The sequence below is a fragment of the Panicum virgatum genome, chromosome 8N (assembly GCF_016808335.1).
Source record: "Panicum virgatum strain AP13 chromosome 8N, P.virgatum_v5, whole genome shotgun sequence".
NCBI lineage: Eukaryota > Viridiplantae > Streptophyta > Magnoliopsida > Poales > Poaceae > Panicum > Panicum virgatum.
In genome coordinates this window covers 37,543,699-37,565,284 of record NC_053152.1, presented here as the reverse complement: position 1 = coordinate 37,565,284, position 21,586 = coordinate 37,543,699, and the positions used below count along the sequence as shown (strand labels likewise).

Genomic DNA, 21,586 nt, shown 5'->3' with positions numbered 1-21,586 from the left:
CGTCGGGCATGGGCCGCTTGGCGCTCGTCTTGATTTTTCTTCTCTAGCTCTTTGAGTCAAGGCGGCACAGAGCCCATGGCGGACTGGCCTTCGAACCTTGAGATCGACTCGTGCGGTTGCAATTTGTTTGAGGCATGGAAACGGTTCGCCATCTTCCCTGCATTCAGAAACGAATAGACGACGGGGATTTAATTGAAACTGTAGAGTACGCACCCGTGGAGCCGATGCATCGCGCCGGTTGCCGCGGAGAGGTCCGTTTGTGGCGGCTCGTGTCTCGAAGCATCGCTTCGCTCTGGAAATGCTGCAGAGTGATGACGATGATTGCCTATTTAACCCTCTGCCTCCCATCGCCTCGTCTCCATTGTCGTTGTTGCCTGCCAGTTCTTGGAGAGAGGACACAGAGAGGGGAAAAGGCGAAGGCGCAGGGGGATGGAGAAGAAGGAAGAGCGCTAACCATTTTTGTCGTCGCCGTCAATCTTCCTCCGATGGCCGACGGAAAGCGACCCCGCGATGAGGAGTCCAGCGCCGAGCCGCATGGTCTACCGCGGGTGTGCCACGAGTACTTCCGGGGGAGGTATCTTTCGGCGTTGTCCTCATTCTTCCATCCCTGCATTTTATCTTGCTGCATTCGTAGTGATACCTGCATGGTGATAGGGTGCCGTCGTCGGGTCCCGGAGCGTGGATCGCCGGGCGTGGCGGCGATGGGCCATCGGGCGGCCCTGGAGTCTCCGAGTCCTCTTTGTCCGGCGGGCCTCCGGCGAGGGGTGACATCGGAGCGTCTGCTGCTGCTGCCGGCGGCTCGGCTTCGTCCTCCGTCGCGCCACCGGCGCCGGTCGTTGCTGCACCGTCGGTCGCACCCGCTGAAGCACCGGGCCTACCCGCTCCAGGCTTGCTCATGCCGGGTTCACCTGCTGCGTCCGCCGCCTCCTCGGAGTCCGATTCTGGGGAAGTCAACCCGGACATAGTGGCTCTGCAGCGGGAGTGCGACCTGGCGCGCGGTCGCTTTTCGTTCACTGTGGCCAAAATCGAGCACCTGCGGGACAGCCTGCAGGCTGTCGAGGTTGCCCAGGGCGCTGCCGAGGAAGAAGTGCGCGCGGCGAGGGACGCTGCAGCGGACGCTGTTGACGCTCTTTAGCGCCCCTGATTTATATACCGCAAGCGCACGGTTTCGTGTAGCTTTTCCCTCGAGTATTCCCCCAAGGTTTATCAATCCACGGAACCAAAGATACAAGAAACAATCTACTAGCATAGAGATTCCTTTATGTGAGATGGTGAAAACGAATCTAATCTACTAAAAACACGACAAACACCGAAGGTAGCAAGAGAAAGTTAGAGATAACCAATCTAGATCACCTAGATCATGCATATGTTGTAGTTCCAGCTAGATAAACTGAAGTAAGATAGATGTGAATCTCAATGAAAAGCATCTTTAAACCCAAAATCTCCAATCCGATCCCTCGATACCCAAACTACTCAGTGGAGACGGCCTGTCACGACGCCCCCCTTTTCAACGGGATACCCTGAAGCAAGTCGAACTCACTTTGGTAGTTCCGCCATGAACCTCTAGCCACCATTACTACAAGATCATGCTAAGTGATCTATCTCGATAATAGATCTAAGATGAAGCGAACCCAAAGAAAAGAACGAAATCGAAAGAGGAGAACATGGTCGCTAAGCATTCGGAAACACAAATAACTTCACCATGAATGATAGTACATCACAAGATCACAACCGGGGCCCTACCTTGATCTTGATGATCCTAGCTCCAGAACTCCGACGTGGTCTTCCTTGCAAGGTTCCCACGTCGGCTAGGGCAAACCCTAGACAACTAGCATGACCCTCGGCTCTCCGAGAGGTGTCCCTCTATCTTCTCTGCTCCTTGGCGTCGTCTCCCGAATTGCACTCCTTGTGAACCTTGGGAAGGGGTCTTTAAATAGCCTCAGGGAACACTCGGTCAAAGGGGAGGTCGAACCGACCTAAAAACAGGCTGGGCCGGCCGGCCTAATGAGCGTAGGCCGGCCAGCCTGGGTCTTTCCTTCGCCGGCTGGTGCTCAACTTTCTCCCCAAGTCTCCTGGAATCTTCTAGAATTTATGTCTTTCACGATTGCACCCCTTTAGACGTCATTATCTTCGAGATTTCTTCGAGAAGAAGGATAGGATGGAAAATCCTTCCTTAAATATCTCTTTGCTTTGCTTAGCCCCGAAGCATCTCAATCTTATCTTGTGGGCTTTGTCTTTTGGGCTTCATTGGAGGGTGGATGTGCATGAATGGGCCTCTAATCATCATGGCCTTCGATCCTTTGTTCGGGCTTTGGCCTTCGTCATTCTTCGTGTCATCGCGTGATCGTGGGCCTCGCCATTTCATGCTCCAAAATTGGTCAAAAACCTGCAAAAACGAAGTACCTCCAAAATATATGTGCGAACGTGAAAATGACCAATAATTGGGCCGAGGTTAGGATGGTTAGTGATTTTGATATTAAATTCATGCCATTATCAAAGTTAAATAGGGGATAAAATGGATACTTAAGGAGCGCCAACATTCCCCCCATGCTTAAACCTTGCTCGTCCTCGAGTAAGTCTTTGATAGAAATCAGCACTGCCTTTCAGTGTCCAATCCCTGCACTTGATCATACACGAGAAAACACAATGCTCCCAAAAAATATTTTGTATTTATTAGTTCAAGTTGTACCTAGCTTTTTCAATGTGGAAGGTAGATACAAGTTAAATGCTTCCCCACAATTATTAAGCACATGCTCTCAAAATTAAACAAGTCTCAGGAGTAAGAAAGTAAGTTCCATAAGTAATGCTAAACCAAGATCAATAATTCAAACCTCATTGCAATTTGCTCATGGAAACTCTCAGCTCATCTTGTCTCTCAAACTTGCTGGAACTCTCTCTTTTTTTTCTCTCATATGTATGTGTGAGGCTTTATCTGGAGCTCTGGAAAGGTTAGTCCTAACAAAAGATATTATAATCAAGATATTATCAAAACAAGAAATACTTCTTATGGATTTACCAAGACTCGTCAAAAAGACCATTGGAAAATAATTTCTTTGTGGAGAGGGAGAGAATGGAACACACACTTTAGATGGTGGACATGTGCAAATGGCAACGGTTGATCCCAAGGCACGACTGAAGTCCTTGTTATCGGATTGCACATGGTTGGAATAATTGAGTATAGAATAATCTTCAAAGTACCTGGAGTTTAATGAAGCAAACGGGACTGAGGAGCTTTTCATCATTATTTATTTTTTTCTTTTCTCTCTTCCTCTTTTTTTTTATTTCTTTCTTTTTGCTCCTCAGAACCACTGGCAACACAATGCACTTACTCCACCTCCCCCCATGCTTGAACGTTTGCTTGTCCTCAAACAATGAAGTGATGATAACTTGATGGAGTGAGTGCACAAAACTTCTATCAATTCTCTGGACATAACTTTGGAATTCAACGGAGCATCTCCTCGTGAAAGATTGAAGCCAACAAAGGAGGAAAAGGGGCAAGCCGGCCGGCCTAGGGGTGTTGAGCCGGCCGGCCTACTGCCTGTAGGCCTCCACTTCTTCGGATTTTTCTTCTGCGAACTCTTTGATGCTTCCCAAGCTTATGTTTTACTGAATTTTGCTCTTGATTCCACTGTTTTGCCGTCGAAATAAATATATATACTCAATATATAGGTTGTGGTCAAGGAGGTGTTTCACAAAAAGATGTTTTTGGTTAAGGGTGGATATCCAGCGAGGTTTGCGATGTTCCCGGTATAGAAACTCACAATGAATGGATAGAATGGCTAGCAAAAGATAGGTACGCAAAAATACGGAATGATCAACTTCTTAGTCTCGTACCAAAGAAGATAAATCCTGAATTAATTCACTTGAAAATAATTCTTGCTCTATGGTTTGTTATGATATATCATTTAAGCTTGTAGAAGGGTAGAGCAAATGCAAAAGGTATCATTGACAAGGTTAGCTCAAAATTAAATCCAAATTAAATTTTCCTTGACAAGCTTAAGTAAGAGAGCAAGAGTAAAAGATATGGGTCCTAATTTATCATAACCTCCACAATTGAATTAGCCGGCATTTAATTAATTTTCAAATCATGTTAAAGAGAGCATTAGTTTAATCATGCATAGACCAAGCACAAGAAAGTAGACAAAGCGGCAACAATCATCATATTTTAATATGGCACAAACTTTCTATCATCATTACTAACCATAACATTAAAGCGTGGGTGATGCATTTATTTATCATGGTGATGAAGACAAAAGAAAACAAATTGCACACATGCTGAAATAAATAAAACAGAAAATTGCTACGCACACACAAGCTTGCACACATGCTGAAAATGAATGAAAAGAAATAGAAAATCCAAACCACACGTGCGAGCATTTTGTTCATGGTCATGCCGTCGATCAATCTCCTTGATTGGCTCTTGCATTGTATCCTTGATCATAATACTGCTGAAATGTTCCTCCATTAAATTGTTCCGGTGGCGCCAGACCTAGAAGTCCCATTTGATATGCAATTCCTGCAGTTCCATCTTCTAGTTGGGTTGTATGTCTCCGGATGGCATCTATATCTTCCATATTTCTTCTCGCATAAGCACCCATAATTCTCATTCCTTGTTCTGGTTGAGGGAGGTCAAAATATTGTGCTCCAAATGACGGGTCGGGCATCTCTCCTTGATATGACGAGGGTGGGCATCCGTAGTTGCTAAATGGTGGGGGTGCCGCTGCAGCGTGCCCCATGCTTGTTCTTGGCTTTCTTCCCATTGACTCGTCCATACTTGCGGGTATCCCTGTCCACTTGATGCACCTTGAAATTCATTTCTCCAATAAGCAGAACTTGGCGATGGAAGATTTACTTCCAAGTCTTCTTGATGTGCCGATGCCGATGTCCCTTCAAATAACCTTCCTCTTTTTGATTTCTTCACCTTTTTTCCAATATTTTCAACTCGCCAATCAGTCCTCCCTCTTGCAAATAATTTCAGCCTTTGATCGGGGAGGGAAATATCCATCTCAGAAATAGTAAATCCCTTTTTTTCATCTCCTCCGATATAATGGCCTTGCCTCAAATGATCAATCCCAATATCTCTTCCCGGGACATTAAATTTTTGGATCACTCGTAACCTCGGATTCATTGCTCGGGCTATCATTGTGAGATAACATCCCGAACCAACTTCTCCCGTACCGGATGATGCTTCACAAAGCCACCTTTCAACCATGATGTTGGTGGGATCAATTACTTGCTTCTTCACCAATGCAGCATACATCCAACTTAATTCCTGGTCGGTGACCTTTGATTCTCTCATCCTCCCGAGAATTCTTTTGCTCAACCAAGAGTGGAATATTTGGAGGGTAACATTACTTATATTCTTTCTTTGGCGGTTGACATCTTTTGCTATTTTTGTCCAAAATTCATCAAGCTCTCCATCTTCAACTTGCACCATTTCATATGCATTATTTTTGAATCCGAGCAAGCTTCCTATTTCACCATAGGTGATTACTTTCTCTTCATTCTTGAGCCTAAATTTCAGACATGAAACTTCTTCACCATCCACCATTTCTGTTGATTTTTCTAATGTCATGAACATCTCAAGAGCCACTTCTTCTTGCATATCAACCGTGACACCATCGGAAAATAACTTCCAACCGATGTTCTCCAATAGCTCATAGATGTCATGATGAAATCCCAGCTTCACCAATGCTTCATCATCAAAATCATAATTTGCTCGTAGTCTTCCTTTCATGAACTTGAGACTTTCTTCTTCTTCCTTCGACAAGATAATAAACCCATATTCTGAATTCTTGGGCTTGTATGGTGGTGGTGCGGATGACCTTGTCGAACGCAGTGGAGGAGGTGGCATTCCATCGGTGAATCTCATGGAGGAGCTTCTCGGGTCTCTCATCCCACCAAGGAGCAGCATGTCGCTCCTCGGTGCGGGGTTGTCTTCCTCCATGCTCCGCGGAGACTCGGAGACCGAGTGCCTCCGCGAAGAACTTGCCGATGCGTTGGGTGTTGATGAACGTGTCCTTCTCCTCCCGGCGATGAACTTCATGAGGCCACTCATGGTGACTCCTTGCTGCACACACTCAAAAACAAACACACCGGGGGTTTCTTGCCGGCGGGAGAACAATATATCGAAGAGTGGAACAAACTAGGAATTGTGGTGAATTTTCTGAGATTTTTGGAGTAGATTTTGGTGGACGAATTTTTCAGGGCTCTAACTGATGTTTCTGGGCAAAGAACTTGAAGAACATAAGCAAGGAAATGAGTGAGGAGCATACCTGCCAAAGGGGAGCACCAGAGGGCATAAATAGGGACCAGGCCGGCCGCCCTAGGGCCTTGGGGCCGGCCGGCCTAGGGTGTTTTTCCCTCTTCTCCACTTCAATTTTCTCTGGTGGATTCCTGGTGCAATTATTTGCTTCTGTCCAATATATCTTGTATGCTTTGCACCGCCCAAATCATGTGAACCACTCCTTCTTTGCCTTTGATGTCCACTTGCAACATTATTTCTCCACTTTGTGTCATTCACCTTGTCCCATGCTTAATCATTCATCACATGGTGCCATCTTTGCTGAAAATCACTTGTCCTTCCCATGCATGGCTGTCCCCTCCTTTGAATCATTTGCATGTGGTGGTAGGTAGAGAGCGCAACTCTTTCCCGTGAACTCACTTTGATCAATGGATGTTAATCAAACACATAAACTCTTTCCAAATGATGCTTAGATGTTTAATCCTCCTCTAACTTCGAAATTTCAGAATTGACTCAAAGCATGCAATGAGTTTAAATGAATAATTAGAGGGGAATTGAAATATCTTTACATTTGTAAGTCGAAAAATATTTCCCGACTACGTTAATTTTGGTTGCACCGGAACCGTTCACTTTCATGAATCGATAGCGAACAATCTCGAATTCAACCGTGGGTCTTGGGTTTAGGTTCTAATTTTTGCAATAGTGAGAGAGAGAATTTTGAAAAAGAGAATAATTAAGGTTAGGAAAATTCTAGTCCTATGGTAATGAAACTGAAAATTCTCTCTATGTTTGTGTGAACCTACGCATCAAGAATTTAAGTAACATAGCGCGGCTCTACTCGTGTGTTTTAACTCAACTTGGTCCGCCCGTCATGGAGAGGACGGTCGCCAAAAATAGGTATGGAATTTTGGATGTGGCTTTCTCAAGAAGAGGCAAATAAACCTTAGGATGGCTCATGTCATTGGTTTAAAATAAGAAATAACATTGGAATGACCGAGCGAATAAAATCCAAATTGAATTGTTCGACCGAACGACCAATTGTTCAAAAGTATATCATGTCCTTGCGTAGCAAAATTCTCGACTCACTTACCTAAACTTTTCACGGGTTGTCCTCCCGGCAGCTTATTCTTGACTCGACGAACAGGTTGAACTCCCGGCAGCTTTATTCTTGACTCGACGAACGGGTTGAACTCCCGGCAGCTTTATTCTTGACTCGACGAACGGGTTGCCTCCCGCAAAGCGCTTCGTTTATAGTCCATAGCTAAACTTTCTTCTTCTTCACTTCGGACCAACGCTCGATGATGGCGCTGCAGTCTTGGGTACCCACTTCCGCACAATCCTTGGTGCGGGTTTGTCTTCTACGTTAGTCGTCTTTTTGGTCTTCACAGGCGGGCTTTTAGCTTTCTTCTTGATGGGTGCAACGATCTTCTTTGTCGCGATGGACGCGACGACTTCTATCTCCTTCTTCGCTTCCTTCTTGTTCGGCTCCTCTTCTTTCTTTGGCTTCTCCTCTGTGACACGGTGGTGAGGCGGAACATATTTAACATTGATCATGTTGCATACCTCGAGGCGTGGACGAAACTTGAATTCGCTTGTGGTGCCATTGATGTCGAACTTTATCTCCCCCTTGCTAACGTCGATGTTTGCCCTTGCGGTCTTGAGGAAAGGCCTCCCAAGTATGAGAGGCGCCTTGCTCCCTTCTCCCATATCGAGAATCACAAAGTCAACGGGGATTAAGTGTTCTCCAATCTTCACGGGCACGTCTTCGGCGATTCCCAAAGGATAGCGAACGGAATTGTCCGCTAACTCTAGGCACATGGCGGTGGGCTCCAGCTCCGGTAAGCATAGCTTCTCGAACACATTCTTTGGCATGACGCTCACACTTGCACCGAGATCACAAAGTGTTCTTTCGAACATAAGAGATCCAATGGAACACGGGATGGTAGGACATCCGGGGTCCCTCTTCTTTTCTGGAGCTTCATTAGCGATTGCCGCACTGCATTCCTCAGTTAGCTTGACAGTGCTTGGCGGTATCTCGCGCTTGTTTCCCATGATGTCTTTGAAGTAGCGAGAATACGTCGGAACTGGTAGAGTGTCCAAGAGCGGCATATTGATGCTCAACCTGCGTACCATCTCAACAAATTTGTTGAATTGCTCATCTTCGTGTTTACCTTTGCGGTATCGTGGCCTTGGCGGTAGAATCTTGATGTCTATATCATCTAGCTCAAACTCCGGCTCTTCGGTGACTATCTCTGGCATAGGAGTAGGTGCCTTCTCCTTGATGATGGTCTCCACTTCAACTCTTGGCTTAGGCTTCCTTGCTCCCGCTGCATGTTCGGGTTCTTCGGTCTCCATTCCCGAGCGAGTTTGAATTGCCTTAGCCGTCTCCGGACTTTGAGGTTGCCCGGGCAATTTTCCTTCGTTGCTAGATAGGCGTCCGGCGAGCTGGGCTACTTGTGTTTCTAGCATCTTCATCATGTTGAGTACTTGAAGATTAGAGCTCCCGACCTCCGTCACCTTGCCATCAATGTTCTCCAAGATCTTGTCCATAGCCTTGAACTTGGTGACGGTGTCCTTGTTGATCTTGCCTTGCTCCTCCATAAACTCCTTCAATTGTATACGAAGAGGCACCGAGTTTTGAATGGAAGAGCTTGCATTAAATTGGGGTCTACCTTGCCCGTAGCGGAAATTGGTCGGCGGAATCCATTCTCCCTTCTTCATGTAATCGAGCATCTTGGCTTCCTCCGGGCAATTCTTTTGCACATGGCCGTACTCTCCACATTCTTCACGTGTAGACCTTGCTTCGGCCGCCTTCAAATCGATAGCTTGGGCTTCTCTCTTTTCCACTTCCATCTTCTCCAACCTTCTCATGAGCGAGTCGATCTTCCCTTCTAGCACTTCTTCGCGTTCCACTTGTAATACACTCTTCGCGGCGCCCACGGCTTGGAGTGGTTGCAGGCGCCCCGATGATGCCCATGCGTCATTGTCCGCCACCTTCTTGAATAGTTTGAAAACTTGAGTAGGCATGAGTTCAATGATAGAGCCTCCGGCCGATGCGTCAATGATCCCCCTTGATGCAGTAGTGAGGCCTTGATAGAACTTCTGGACCACATCCTCCCTTGAGAACTTGTGATGAGGTACGGCGCGGATGTAGTCATTGAAGTGCTCATAGGCTTCGGCAATAGTCTCTGTCGGGGCTTGCGCGAATGTTGCAATCTTGTTGCGCAGAATCTGGGTCTTGCCCGGCGAGTAGAACTCCGTCATGAACTCTTTCATCAAGGACTCCCAATTTTGCACCGTGTGCGGTGGTAGAGAATGAAACCATTGCAGCGCTCTCCCAAGTAGAGAGAATGGAAAGAGCCTCGCTCTTATTTGATCTTGAGTCATCCCTTGCATGTTGAAGGTGCGGCATAGTTGGAGGAACGCTTGAAGATGTAGATTAGCATCTTCTTTTCCAGTGAAGGGCGAGCTTTGCACCATCCTTATGATTGAAGTCTTGATCTCGAATGGAACTCCGATGTTGTCGAGATTTTGGATCGGCAAGTCCCGAACGTCCGGAGTGCATAGCTCTCCGATCGTACGCTCCGGCTCCGGTAGCACCATCCCTTGGTGAAGTGACGCCTCCTTTGGACTTGTTGGTGGAGTTGCTTGAGGTGAAGACGATGAACCGTCGGCTTCAACTTTTGGATCTACTAGTTCCGGCTTCTTTGATCGTGCTTCTCGTCTCCTTTGCCTGTAAATTTTTTCTGGATCATCCACAAAATTTTCGGGTTTGTTGGAGAGGCTCCCGTCCATCTCCTGTTAGGGGTTAGTGAAAAAGAAAAATATATACGAGATCTAAAAGATGAATGTACAAGATCTAAAAGAAAAATAAAGCAAAAATAAAGAAAACTCTAGATTAGATTGATTTTCGTGGAATAGATCCGTTTTTTTATAGTTAGCACACATAAAAAATAAGAGATCTAAAAAAGTCAAAAAGAAAAATCAAGAAATATTTATGAATGCAAGTAAGATTGGATCTTAAATCGATGGTTCCCCGGAAACGGCGCCAGAAAAGCTTGTTAACGCTCCTTAGCGCCCCCGATTTATATACCGCAAGCGCACGGTTTCGTGTAGCTTTTCCCTCAGAGTATTCCCCCAAGGTTTATCAATCCACGGAACCAAAGAGACAAGAAACAATCTACTAGCATAGAGATTCCTTTATGTGAGATGGTGAAAACGAATCTAATCTACTAAAAACACGACAAACACCGAAGGTAGCAAGAGAAAGTTAGAGATAACCAATCTAGATCACCTAGATCATGTATATGTTGTAGTTCCAGCTAGATAAACTGAAGTAAGATAGATGTGAATCTCAATGAAAAGCCTCTTTAAACCCAAAATCTCCAATCCGATCCCTCGATACCCAACCTACTTTGTGGAGACGGCCTGTCACGACGCCCCCCTTTTCAACGGGTTACCCTGAAGCAAGTCGAACTCACTTTGGTAGTTCCGCCATGAACCTCTAGCCACCATGACTACAAGATCATGCTAAGTGATCTATCTCGATAATAGATCTAAGATGAAGCGAACCCAAAGAAAAGAACGAAATCGAAAGAGGAGAACATGGTCGCTAAGCATTCGGAAACACAAATAACTTCACCATGAATGATAGTACATCACAAGATCACAACCGGGGCCCTACCTTGATCTTGATGATCCTAGCTCTAGAACTCCGACGTGGTCTTCCTTGCAAGGTTCCCACGTCGGCTAGGACAAACCCTAGACAACTAGCATGACCCTCGGCTCTCCGAGAGGTGTCCCTCTATCTTCTCTGCTCCTTGGCGTCGTCTCCCGAATTGCTCTCCTCGTGAACCTTGGGAAGGGGTCTTTAAATAGCCTCAGGGAACCCTCGGTCAAAGGGGAGGTCGAACCGACCTAAAAACAGGCTGGGCCGGCCGACCCAATGAGCCTAGGCCGGCCGGCCTGGGTCTTTCCTTCGCCGGCTGGTGCTCAACTTTCTCCCCAAGTCTCCTGGAATCTTCTAGAATTTATGTCTTTCACGATTGCACCCCTTTAGACGTCATTATCTTCGAGATTTCTTCGAGAAGAAGGATAGGATGGAAAATCCTTCCTTAAATATCTCTTTGCTTTGCTTAGCCCCGAAGCATCTCAATCTTATCTTGTGGGCTTTGTCTTTTGGGCTTCATTGGAGGGTGGATGTGCATGAATGGGCCTCTAATCATCATGGCCTTCGATCCTTTGTTCGGGCTTTGGCCTTCGTCATTCTTCGTGTCATTGCGTGATCGTGGGCCTCGCCATTTCATGCTCCAAAATTGGTCAAAAACCTGCAAAAACGAAGTACCTCCAAAATATATGTGCAAACGTGAAAACGACCAATAATTGGGCCGAGGTTAGGATGGTTAGTGATTTTGATATTAAATTCATGCCATTATCAAAGTTAAACAGGGGATAAAATGGATACTTAAGGAGCGCCAACAGACGCCCAGGCCCGTGCCTTCGGTGAGTTTTGATCTTGATCGCGCCTTCCCTCCTTTGCTTTTCCTGCATTTCTTAATTTTTGCCCGTAGTGCTGGAGGAGGAGTTGGAGACCGTCCGCCGCGAGGTGACGGACTTGCAGCGCCACCTCAGCGAGGTGGAGGATCAGCGCAAGGCCCTGGAGGATGGCGCTCTCACCATTTTCTGTGTGATGGAGCCCCAGGCGCCAATGCAGGTGGACCAGCTCCATTCCCTCCCCGAGATCATCCACTCGTCGGTGAAGCTGGGGATCCATCGCGGCGCCACTGCTGCCTTGGCCTCCGCCTGTCTACGCACCGGGGTGCACCTCGGGGGAATCGACCCCGGCTTCCCGGAGACCTCGAGCATGGCGGTTCGTCGGCAGGCCATGTTGGACTTCGCCGGGTTCGAACGGGTCATCGCGGCGGAGATGGACGTCGACGACCTCCTGCAACGCGGCGCGGACTCAGAGCTGGACGGGCCGTAGGGCCTCGGCGGGATGGTGACGGAGCGCTGGGCCGGTCAGCGGCCACTTTTTATTTTGATTGATTATGAAATGTGTGTAACTGTTGTGCCCCAAGCCGTTCGTGCGGCTTGGGTGAACATCCGGGGCATTCACTGTGTGCATGGCGCCCCTAACTTATGTTTAAACTTTGTGTTCACCTTTCGTTTTGGCTCTATTTTCCATCTCGCCCGAGTTTGTTTTTTGAAAATGTTCTTTTGTTTGCTTTTCATTTTGGCTCCGTTTTCCGTCTCACCAGAGTTTGTTTTTGAAAACATTCTTGTGTTTGCTTTTCGATTTGGTTGCGAGAGGTTCTGTGTGTTGTGTGATGAGGGAAGCTGGTGCGTGCATGCTGCATGGTTTGCCCCAGTGAGGCCCTCGAGCACCTTGGCCTGAGAGTGTTCAGGGCAAGGGGCTGTAGAGGCGGGAAACAACTAAAAGTAGGATGGTCGAAGACCATGGTCTAGCCCCCGAGCGCTCCGAGCCAAATGTGTATGGGTCGGCATGCTAGAAAATAGATATTTTGTGTGTGCTGTGAGCATGTAAAAAGCAAGTGTCTGGCCCCCCGAGTGATTCGAGCAGGGAAGGGCCAGGTCGGTTCGCCGAGCGACTGCACTGTGTTGTGCGTGGAGAAAAAAATTGACAGGTGTCGGGCCTCCGAGTGCTCCGAGCCGGAAGTGGCCGTGTTGGGGCACTTGGACTGAGCCGCTAGTGCTGCTTAAGGGAAGAAACGACGTAACTGTTCTATGTTCCAAGAATTGGTCAGAATGTTACTGTCAGAGTCTTTTAGCTTGTAGGTGCCTGGTCGTATCATCTCTGCGATGCTGTAGGGTCCTTCCCATGGCGGCGAGAGTTTGTGCTTGTCCTTCGTCGACATGACCCGTCGCAAGATCAGATCTCCGACCTGCAGCGTCCTCTCCCGTATTCGCCTCTCGTGGTACATGCGTAAAGTTTGTTGGTAGCGGGCCGATCGGTGTAGCGTGGCTAACCTGCTTCCTCCAAGACTTCCATGGCGTCCCTCTGGGCCTCGGCTGCCATTGCTGGGTCAAAGGCTTTGACTCTCGGCGCACCGTAGTCCAGATCAGAAGGTAGGACGGCCCCGGAGCCGTATGTTAGGAAGAAGGGTGTTGGTCCTGTGGATCGGTTGGGTGTGGTTCGCAAGCTCTAGAGCACTGCCGGCAGCTCCTCAACCCAACAGCCTGCGAACTTTTTGAGCATGTCAAAAATGCGGGGTTTGAGCCCTTGGAGGATTAAGCCGTTAGCCCTTTCTACTTGACCATTTGTGCGCGGGTGTCCGACAGATGCCTAGTCGATTCGGATCCCGTATCCTTCCGCGAACTCTTGGAAGTAGTGACTAGCGAAGTTGGTCCCGTTGTTGGTGATGATGGAATTGGGCACGCCGAATCTATAAACGATGTCGAGAAAGAACTTGACTGCTTCCTTGGAGTCGATCGTGGTTATCAGTTTGGCCTCTATCCATTTTGTGAACTTGTCGATCATGACAAGTAAATGGGTGAACCCCCCCTGGTGCCTTCTTGAGTGGCCCGACCATGTCTAGACCCCATACGGCGAATGGCCATGTTATGGGAATGGTCTGCAGTGCTTGGGCTGGCAGGTGGGTTTGTTTAGCATAGAACTGGTAGCCTTTGCATGCACGGATGATGTCTTCCACGTTGCGCAGGGCTGTTGGCCAGTAGAATCCCTGTCGGAAGGCCTTTTCAACCAGGGAGCGTGGCGTAGCGTGGTGTCCGTAGATCTCGACGTGTATCTCGAGAAGGAGCTCCTTGCCCTGGGCAATGGGGATGCATTTCATGAGAATGCTAGTCTCTGAGGGGCTGCGCTTGTAAAGCTCGCTGTCGATCACAGCGAAGGTTTTGGCTCGTCGGGCTACCCAACGGGCTGCATTGTGTTCCTCTAGGAGGACTTCATGGAGGAGATAAGCCAATTGATCGGCTCTCCAATCTGTGTTGTCTGCCTGGCTTGGGTTGGATTGTCCTGTAGCGAGACAGGTTGGGCCCCCGGGAACCTGGTCGGGGGCTGGGTCGGAGGGAGCGTGCTCTATTTTTTGTGCATGATCTGCTTCCTCTGTTTTTGCTCTATCTGTGGCTGGCTGTTTCTCTCACGCCGACGGCGCATCCAAGTTGTTGATGAAGACGCCGTTGGGTGCCGGCTTGCGCTCGGCAGTGATCTTTGCGAGAGCATCCGCATCAGGGTTTTGCTTCCATGGGATGTGGTGGAGCTCCAGACCCCGGAATCTCCCTTCTAGCTTGCGGATTTCCTGACAGTACGCGTCCATGAGAGGGCTCTCGCGGTTGGAGTTCTTCATGACTTGGTCAATTACCATCTTGGAGTCGCCGTAGACATACAGGCGGGTTGCCCCGATGTCCATGGCTATGCGGAGGCCGCTGATGAGTGCTTCATACTCTGCAACGTTGTTGGATGCAGGGAAATGGAGACGGACCGCGTACTGGAACTTGCCTCCTTCTGAGGAGATCAAGAAGACCCCGGCCCCCGCGCCGGGTCCCATGACCGACCCGTCGAAGTAGAGGGTCCAGTACTCGTGGGAGATTTCTAGGGTTGGGGCTTCGATTTTAGTCCACTCGGCGATGAAGTCGGCCAGGGCTTGGGACTTTATCATCGTGCGTGATACGAACTTGACGTGATAGCCCATTAGCTCGACTGCCCATTTTGAAATCCGTCCCACTGCATCGCGATTGCGAACGACTTCCCCGAGTGGGAAAGAGGTGACGACCGACACCTCGTGCTCGGTGAAGTAGTGTTGCAACTTCTTGGCCGCCATGAAGACGGGAGTTTTTGTGTCTGTGGGTAACGTGACTTGGTGTCAGTGAGTACCTCGCTGACAAAATACACAAGCCGTTGGACCTTAAGGGCGTGTTCCTGTTCTTCCCTTTCGACCGCCAGAGCGGCGCTGACCACATGGTTAGTGTCCGCCAGGTAAAGTAAGAGGGGTTCGCAGGGGTTCGGTGCCACGAGCACCGGCGAAGAGGATAAGAGGGCCTTGAGGTGCTCGAGGGCTGCCTGTGCTTCCTTTGTCCAGACAAAGCTGTCAGATTTCTTGAGGAGTTTGTACAGCGGCAGTCCTCGCTCTCCCATCGGGCTATGAATCGGCTGAGCACCGCTAGGCACCCAGTTAACCTCAGGACGCCCTTGACGCCACGAATGGGCCCCATGTTGGTGATGGCCGCGATTTTGGCGCTGTTGGCTTCAATGCCACGCTCCGACACCATGTATCCGAGTAGTTTGCCTTTAGGCACGCCGAACGTGCATTTCTCGGGATTCAACTTGATATTGAACTTCCAAAGATTTGCGAACGTGGCGCCTAGGGTGGCGACCAGGTCATTCGAGCGTGGTGTCTTGACGACGATGTCGTCAACGTAGACCACGACCGTCGCCCGAGGCGGATCCAGTTGGTCGGGGTCGATCGGCGGGTTGATCTAGTCGGAAAAGCAGGCTTGCATGCATCGCTGGTATGTTGCCCCTGGATTCTTAAGACCGAACGACATCGACACATAGCAGTACGAGCCGAACGGTGTGATGAAGGATGTCGCGAGCTGGTCGGATTCCTTCATCGCTATCTGGTGATAGCCCGAGTAAGCGTCTAGAAAGGATAAGATCTCGCATCCGGAGGTAGAGTCGATTATCTGATCTATTCTAGGCAAAGGAAAAGGGTCTTTTGGGCAAGCCTTGTTCAGGCTGGTGTAATCAACACACATCCTCCATTGACCAGTTTTCTTTTTTACAAGGACCGGATTAGACAGCCAGTCACTTCTTTTATGAAGCCAGCAGCTAAGGGCTTAGCTATCTCCTCTCCTATGGCCCTGCGCCTCTCGTCGTCGAAGCGGCGCAGTCATTGCTGGACGGGCTTGGATCCCGGCAAAATACGGAGCTCGTGCTCGGCGACCTCCCTTGGGATGCCCGGCATGTCAGACGGCTTCCAGGCAAAAGTATCCTTGTTGGTGCGGAGGAAGTCGACGAGTGCGTGTTCCTATTTGGCCGGCAGCTGGGAGCTGATCCGCACCGTCTTGGTTGGGTCGGCGTCGTTGACCGCGACCAACTTGGTTTCGTCGGTCGAGACGAAGGCCGGTGCCTGGCTAGGTTTGCCAGGGTTGGGGCGGCACTTAGCGGTGGTGGCGCGAAGCTGGCCAAGCTCAGCCGAGTTCGCCGCGGTGGTGGCAAAGTCGTAATACTCGCGGCTGCTGATGTAGGCCTGCTCGAAGGAGTCGCTCACGGTGATGACCCCCGTTCGGGCCCGGCAACTTGAGCTTGAGGTAGGTGTAGTTGGGCACCGCCATGAACTTGTCGTAGGCGGGGCGCCCAGAATGGCAGGGTATACCCCCTTCCAGTCCACCACCTCAAATGTGAGGGTCTCAGTGCAGAAGTTGGCTTTGCTGCCAAATGTGACCAGCTAGTCGATGTTGCCGACCGGGTACGCCTTCATGCCCGGCAGGATGCGGTAGAAGGGGAAGAGGGATTCCCGCAAGCAGGCTCACGGGATTCCCATGACCTCCAAGGTGTTGACGTAGAGGATGTTGAGGCTGCTGCCTCCGTCCATCAACACCTTGGTCAGGCGCATGTGGTTGACGACGGGGTCGACGAGGGGATAGCCCCTAGGTCGGGGGATGCTTGCCGTATGGTCGTCCTGATCGAAAATAATGGGTGTGGACGCCCCCTTCAACTTTCTAGGAATGGAACTTGCGGCGGCACATACCTCACGGAGCCGAACCTTCTGCAGTCGTCTGGAGCACTCGTCCTCCAGGCTACCAATAATTACGAGACACTGATCCACGTCCAGGAACTCCCCTTCCGCCAGCTTCCCTTTGTCCTGGTCGGCATCAGGAGGAGGCACTTCATCATGTCACAATCTTTGAACTTGTGGTTCACCGGATAGCCATGGTTGGTGCATGGCTTTTCCAGGAGCTAGTTGAAGTGGTCATTTCTCGGCGGGCACTTGTCTTGGCGCTCAATCGCAGTGACCTCGCCGGCGGCGGGAGGTCGGCGGTTCTTTTTGTTTCTTCTGTCCTCGCGGCTCGAGGACGGCCTGTCGCGGTCACATCACTTTTCTTTCACCGCGTGCTGGTTGTGCTCGAAGACGGCCCCGACCGCCTCCTCGCCGGAGGCGTGGTTGGTGGCGATCTCCAGGAGCTCGTGCGTAGTGTGTGGCTTCTGGCACCCCAGTTTGTGGACAAGGGTCTTGCAGTGCATTCCGCTGAGGAAAGCACCGATGACGTCGGCGTCGATGATGCCCGGCAGTGAGTTACACTGCTTGGAGAAGCGCCAGATGTAGTCGCGCAGGGACTCGCCGGGCTCCTGCTTGCAGTTCTTGAGGTCCCAAGAGTTGCCAGGAAAGTTGCCGATGAATACTTTTCGGAGATCCGCCCAGCTTTCGATGGAGTCGGCAGGCAAAAAGTCCAGCCAGGTGCGGACGCTCTCTCCCAAGCATATAGGGAGGTATTGGATGATGAAGCGGTCGTCGCTTGCTCCTCCAGCCCGTTATGCAAGCCGGTAGTCCTCCAGCAACACGCGGGGGTTCGTGTCCCCAGTATACTTCACGATGTTCGCCAGCGGCCGGAAGCGTTGGAGGAAGGGCGCCCCCCGGACCGCTCTGGAGAAGGTGTTTGGCCTGGTGGGGTCCGAGCTCGGACTACAGTCGCGATCCATGTCAGGGTCGCAGGGGCGTCCCCCACGCCGGAGCGGAGAACGCTCCGTGTTGGGCGCGTATGCCTGCGCATCTTCTGCTCAAGCGGCCACGCGGTCGACGTCGGCTTGGTGCCTCGCCTGCTGCCGGCCTTGGATCACGCTGCGCGCGTCGTAGTTGGGACCGATGCGGTGGCGAACCGGTGGCCTCGGCAGGAGAGGAGCGGATGCCGCCGCAGGGACGGGCGCGCTGTCCACATTGGCCTGGCGTGCAGGTGGGGTGCGTTGTACTTCGGATGGCTCCCGCCCACCGTGGCTCGCGCCGCCAACGGGACACGAGGCGGCGGCCTGTCGGCGGTGTAGTGAGGAGCTCTCCGCCTGTTGGACGGCGGCGAGTTCCACCAAGTTCTTCACCTAGCGGTGAAGATCTCTTTGGGCCGGATCCTCCGGCTGGCAGCGTCTGCAAGAGGATTGCGGCCGCTGCAATGTTTTGGCCTGCACAAAACTCTTGTGGGAGTTGCATGCGGGCGTTGTTGATGATGTCGCGGTTGACCCCACGTGCGCACTGGCGCGTGGAACTTGTGGGGTTTATCCTTTTTGATCTGGAGGGGGCCCGCGGAGGCTGTTCCACGGGCGGAGGCGTCTGTCGACGATTGAGGAGGTCTTCGCCGTGAGACCGCGTGTTGACGAGCGCATGCTCGCAGTGGTCCGCTGGAGTGTGCGCCTGTTCGCACAGGTCGCCATCGGCCATGGCACACATGCGCGGTGGCGCAGATGTCCCCTCCAGAAGGTTGTCCCCCGTGCTGGAGGAATCACTCAGGGGATCCTCGTAGCACAAGAGGTCGTAAACGGAGTCAGGGTAGCTTTCTGTCATGCCCACGAACTATGACGCGGGCTGGAAACCTTGGGTGGCCTTGCGTACCTCCCAAGCGTAGACGCTCGCGGCGTTGCGCAGGCTGAACGGGAATCGCTCTGAGAATGAGCGGGGTGTCGGGAGCGGAGGTCCGCCCGCGAGCTGCCGAGAGACGTTGGCCAGAGAGAAGAGGACCAAATTGACGTCCTCGACAGCGGAGTTGGAGTCCATCATGCGGGCTCCTCAGTGGCCACCGGGGCGGCTTCCTCCTCGTGGAGGTGCAGCGCACCGAGCTGGTCAGTGACGAACTCCAGGCTTCCGAACTGGAAGGTCTGGGAAGGCGGGAATGGTGCGCCCACAATCCGTCGCGGGGGATCGCGGAAAACTCTAGCGAGCCGAAGCAGATCGTCTCGCCGTGGCTTGCCGCCGAAGCGGCGAATGGAATGATCGAAACCATCCGATCGCCGAAGCAATGAACGCATAAAGCGCTCCCCACGGACGGCGCCAAAACTGTCGCTGTGGGAAATGGGCGACTACTAAACTACTCGGTTGCTCATTGGTTGTGCGCTTGATCGGATATGGTCTAGCACGCAAAGACTCGAGAATTTAGACTGCTTTGGGCCGAAAATGCCCTACGTCCAGTATGGGGGTGGTGTTCTTGCTCTATTGCTCTCGAGCCCGGGTGCTCAAAGTGTAGAGGGGAGCTTACAAGCTAGTCAAGCAGGGTCGAACCCTTGAGAGTCCAACCCTTTCCTACGTGGGGGGCTTTCCCTTTTATAGTCTAAGGTGGGGCCCCCATTTACAAATATCTAGCACTATGTCGTGGCACCGTTGGGGTGCAACTCGTCCTTGTCAGTCGTCGGGGCCCACTCGGTCGGTCGGGAGTGGGCAAGCTTGATCCTGGCGATCTTCTGATGAAAGGGATGATCTTGGCGATATCCTTGGGTGGCGCGTTCCCCCGGTGCTGTCCCATCCTGGCTTAGTCAGGGCGACGCGACCACTCGGACGGTCACTCGGGGGTCTCCTCCACTCTTGTCCGCCGGAGCCTGTGTTCCTTACTCGCGGGGCTATCTTCCGTAGCTCTGTCATCGGACGATGCAACCGGTGAGGGGTGTCTTACTGAGGCCTGGCCGGGGGCGTCCGGTCACGCTCGCTGGCGTAATGAGGCGGTGCACAGAGGCAGCCATCATTACGGCGAGGGGAGGCAGCATCTGCGGATGCCCCCTCCCATTGTGTCAAGGGGGCCGCGCGAGTGGCGCTGTCCCCTTGTCAGGGAGTCCCGCTGGTTTAGCCCTTGGCGCAAGATAAGGAGAGACGGCGTCTCGGAGCCTGCGCGGGGTCTATCTTGGCCGGCACGCTTGTCAGTCGGCGCGGCTCTGACCCGGGGCGCTAGGTCGGAGTGCCGCCACGTGTCCTGGGAGGTTGGGCTCCCGCCCTCGTTGGCTTAGAGGCGAAGGCAACTCCCCCGCTGGTTAGCGGGCTTTCCCGTTCTCGGCCCAGTAGGTCTGCTGGGCCTCCCTTTACACGAGTCGGGCCTGTCAGGGGTCCCGGGTTTACTCCCCTGTCACAAGTGTTGTGACAAACTAAGTAATCTTGCTCCCTATAAACAATTTTCTAGGGAGACGAGTATGAGGCTAATGAGCCTGATGCGTTTGATTTGTTCAAAGTTTGCCACTACAGCAAGAAAAGAAAAGGATCCACACCTGTTGTGCAATTGGCTATTGTAAGTCACCTCTGATGGTTAAATTCTGAATTTCTTATTTTAAACTGCCCCATGATCTTGAACCATATTTGCTGCTTGCTTGCTTGCTAGATTGAAATGGAAAACCAGTTGGCAGTAGAACCAGCAAAAGGTGAAGAACTCAAGTCAAAGGCCCAGGTTGTAGCTGACGTGCTTGAGCACAACAACAAGAACAATCAATTCCTTCATAATGTTGGGCTCCAGGCAGAAAGACGACCAAGGGTCAGTGGACGTGATACTGCAGCAGAACTGGAAGCGGAGAAGATGGAAAATGCCAATCTTCTATCAATTATCAGCAACCAATCAAAACAGCTGGAGGAACTTCAACAGACAAGGATAAGGGACAAAGAAAGGATGACCAAGAAGTATGCTGACTTGGATGCCAAACTTGAGCTTTTACTTGGTAAAAATTGACAAAGCTTAGCGACTTGCTATGCTATTTTTTGTTGGAACCAAACTTGTGTAATTGCAGTCAATGCTAGCCTAAACGTTAAACGGTGAACACTCGGTCACCCACCGTTTCGCAAATAGTCGGAATACACGACCGTTTAAACATCCTTTTAAACGGTCGAAACGGTTTTACATGGCTAATCGGTCTATAAGTTTATCTATCGAGTAGCGTTTACATGCTGTGTAAACGGTGTAAACGGATTGTAGCCGAATAGTAATGCAGTGCATCTTTTGTTGTGTTTGTCGCTAGAGCGCCTTGTGTGCACTGCTAGTGGAACAATTGGGAAATTTTATGCTGTGGGTAGAACTTTTGTAATGTGCGCTTAAGTCTAGAGAGTTAGGAACCAGATTTGAAATATTGTTCTGGTAACTTGATGATAAATTTTGTATGTCTTGTGGGCTAAGTTGATTATTCTGATAAATGGGCTAAATTTCCCTTGGGCTTGTATGATTGGCTATTTAGTGGCTATTCAATCTAACTGGAATTGTAATGGGCTGAAAAATGGCCCACCGTAGCAGCTCAGTTCCAAAATGGACCCAATAACAAGTGGGTCAGATTTTTTTTAAAAATGACACATCATTAGCCATGTTGATCGCCACATCAGCCACCATGTCATTGGCCACATCAGCCGACACGTTGGATGC

The 21,586-nt window shown here is 50.7% G+C and overlaps 3 protein-coding genes across 3 annotated transcripts; 1 reads left to right on the top strand and 2 right to left on the bottom strand.

The window, feature by feature from the left end:
- The first annotated feature begins 485 nt into the window (after nucleotides 1–485).
- On the top strand, nucleotides 486–1,135 carry LOC120685013 (dihydrolipoyllysine-residue acetyltransferase component of pyruvate dehydrogenase complex-like). Its single transcript, XM_039966865.1, has 2 exons — nucleotides 486–574; nucleotides 655–1,135. Exons 1-2 carry the CDS (start codon nucleotides 486–488, stop codon nucleotides 1,133–1,135), a joined length of 570 nt encoding a protein of 189 aa, XP_039822799.1.
- A 13,226-nt stretch (nucleotides 1,136–14,361) lies between these two features.
- Nucleotides 14,362–14,880, bottom strand: LOC120685012 (14.7 kDa ribonuclease H-like protein). Its single transcript, XM_039966864.1, has one exon. It carries the CDS (start codon nucleotides 14,878–14,880, stop codon nucleotides 14,362–14,364), a length of 519 nt encoding a protein of 172 aa, XP_039822798.1.
- Nucleotides 14,881–16,248: 1,368 nt separating this feature from the next.
- LOC120685011 lies at nucleotides 16,249–16,836 on the bottom strand. Its single transcript, XM_039966863.1, has 2 exons — nucleotides 16,754–16,836; nucleotides 16,249–16,651 (listed from the first exon to the last, which is right to left on the bottom strand). The coding sequence occupies exons 1-2, from the start codon at nucleotides 16,834–16,836 to the stop codon at nucleotides 16,249–16,251; spliced, it is 486 nt and encodes a 161-aa protein (XP_039822797.1).
- Nucleotides 16,837–21,586: the final 4,750 nt, after the last annotated feature.